This window comes from Sciurus vulgaris (assembly GCF_902686455.1).
Source record: "Sciurus vulgaris genome assembly, chromosome: X".
NCBI lineage: Eukaryota > Metazoa > Chordata > Mammalia > Rodentia > Sciuridae > Sciurus > Sciurus vulgaris.
Window position 1 is genome coordinate 82,011,275 of NC_136471.1, and position 2,160 is coordinate 82,013,434.

General features: G+C 37.2%; 1 protein-coding gene across 1 annotated transcript; it reads right to left on the minus strand.

The window, feature by feature from the left end:
- Window positions 1-226: 226 nt before the first annotated feature.
- Window positions 227-1,036, minus strand: LOC306651534 (nuclear cap-binding protein subunit 2-like; the record flags this gene model as incomplete). The annotated part of the gene is made up of 2 exons (XM_079124221.1): window positions 227-759; window positions 922-1,036. 2 exons carry the CDS (start codon window positions 1,034-1,036, stop codon window positions 617-619), a joined length of 258 nt encoding a protein of 85 aa, XP_078980347.1. The 3' UTR covers window positions 227-616.
- Between the last annotated feature and the right edge of the window lie 1,124 nt (window positions 1,037-2,160).

A 2,160-nucleotide genomic window follows, 5' to 3' on the forward strand; every position in this document is an offset into this window, starting at 1 on the left:
AATTTAGAATAAAACTATATCACATAGCAAAATTCCATTTATTTGACTTTCTCATTCAAACTTAAAGTTTTAAAAAAATATTCATTCCAGGCCCCAGTATAAATCAAGAACCTACTTAAGACACAAACATGGTAAAACAAATTTTTCTATTTTTCCATCTTCCTTTAAAAAGTGTTGCATTTTTGGCTGATGGAATAATCAACATTATAGCTCAAACCTCTTGCTAAGGGACACTTTGTGTTGAGGGGGAGGGTTCTGGGGATCTAAACAGGGCCTTGCACATGTGAAACGGGCACTGTACCACTGAGCCATATCCTCAGCCCCAGAGAACACAATTTTAGACCTGGTAACAGAAAATCATCTGGTAACTGGACACATGGCCAATATTCTAAGATTAGAATTAAAGGCATTCTTTTGTATTCTGTCTGTCCTTTAATAATTTTCAGGAGAAACCATGTAAAGGCTTGCAGCTCAGTAGACATTGATCAGACTGTGGGTAATGTTCTTCAACAAACTCAACAGGCCAGTGAAGGGAGTTTTGCACTGATGGGGCTCTCACCTCTCATTGCTTTTGTGCCAGTTTTCCATAGCTGCCTCTCCCAGCATCATAGTCTTGTCAATACTCATCGTGAACCTGGCCCCTTGATTGCCCAAGTCCATACTGCCTGCCCTCCTTAAAGCCTGCATCCCAGTCTATGCGAATGACCTGGTCATCCAGAAGTGTTCCATTTATATACCACATGGCATTTTCTGCATCTTCTCTTGAATAGTATTCCACAAAACAGAATCCACATTGCTATTTTTTTTTAACTTTATCTAGACCCATAATGATCTTCTTTATGTCGCCACTTTTGTGGAATGGTTCATAAATTTGTTCTTCAGTTGTGTAAAAGGAAAGATTTCCAAGATAAAATGTGCAACTTTTCTTCAGTAATTTTTCTTGTTCTTCATTGTCAACCCAGAAGTGCTGGTCCCAGTACTGGCTCAGCTCCACATAGGAGTTGCTGCACAGCGCCTTCAGGAGGCCACTGGACATAATGCAGAGAAGGTCAATAAGGACGCAGCAGCTCAGGGAACAGCCAGAACAAAAGTGACAGTATTGAAGAATCAGAAAATTAATTTTATTCTAAAGTCTGGGGAGGAAGCTGTCTATCTTCGAAGTCAGAGGATTCTGAGGATTTCCTAAGAACCCTCAGCTTATTATTTATAGATGGAATGGATGTTCAGTTGTTAGGAGTAAAATATATAGATATTTTGATCTGAGAAACATGAATGATAAGAAACATTGAATTGCTATATCAGTTGTATCAGTACCTGATAAGATCCGTAGATTTTTTTTTTTGATTGCCAAAATTGAACCCAGAAGAGGTGCTTAACCACTGAGTCACATCCCCAAACTTTTTTTTTTTTTCATATTTAGAGACAGGGTCCACTGAGTTACTTTTAGAGCCTCACTAAGTTGCTGGGCTGGCTTTGAACTAGCAATCCTCCTGCCTCAGTCTCCAGACTTCTTGGGATTACAGGTGTGTGCCACCGTGCCTGACACTCTGATAACATTCTTTTAATCAAGACCTAACAGCACTTTTTTTGGTGTCTTTTGCAAAAGATTAAATCTTATGATTGTGGATAATGTAGAAAGTATTTAGGTGGTTGTTTAGGAAATGCAGCTCGTGCTTACTGATGATAAAGCTGGAGGATTCCTATGAGTTCTTTGAAGTAATAAATCATGTCTTCTTGTAACATCAAATGCATTGAATAATTTATTATTATTTTATAAGGAGAAAACCTGTAGGCCCAACAGGAGGTTGATCATTTATATATTAAAGTGAATAATTTTAAAAAGATAAAAAAATAAATAAAACTAAAAATTATACTTAGGAAGTGACAGTTTAAGGGTTTCTGAAGATACTTTTAGTTTCAGTGTTCTATTAGTCTCTAGTTTTTGTGAGGAGTATGGATGGAATGTTTTGGATAAAAGGCAAAAACTTATTAAGTTTGCTGATAAAAGTACTAGTAAAATAAGTAGCACCTGTCATTAGGTAAATAGTATTTCTCCAGCTTGGTAAATATCAAAACAGCTTGTGGGGATCCTGGATATATGGGGAATCACATTTAGGGTAGTAACTCTCCAGTAAGGAAAAGTTTTACATCATCCTGGGA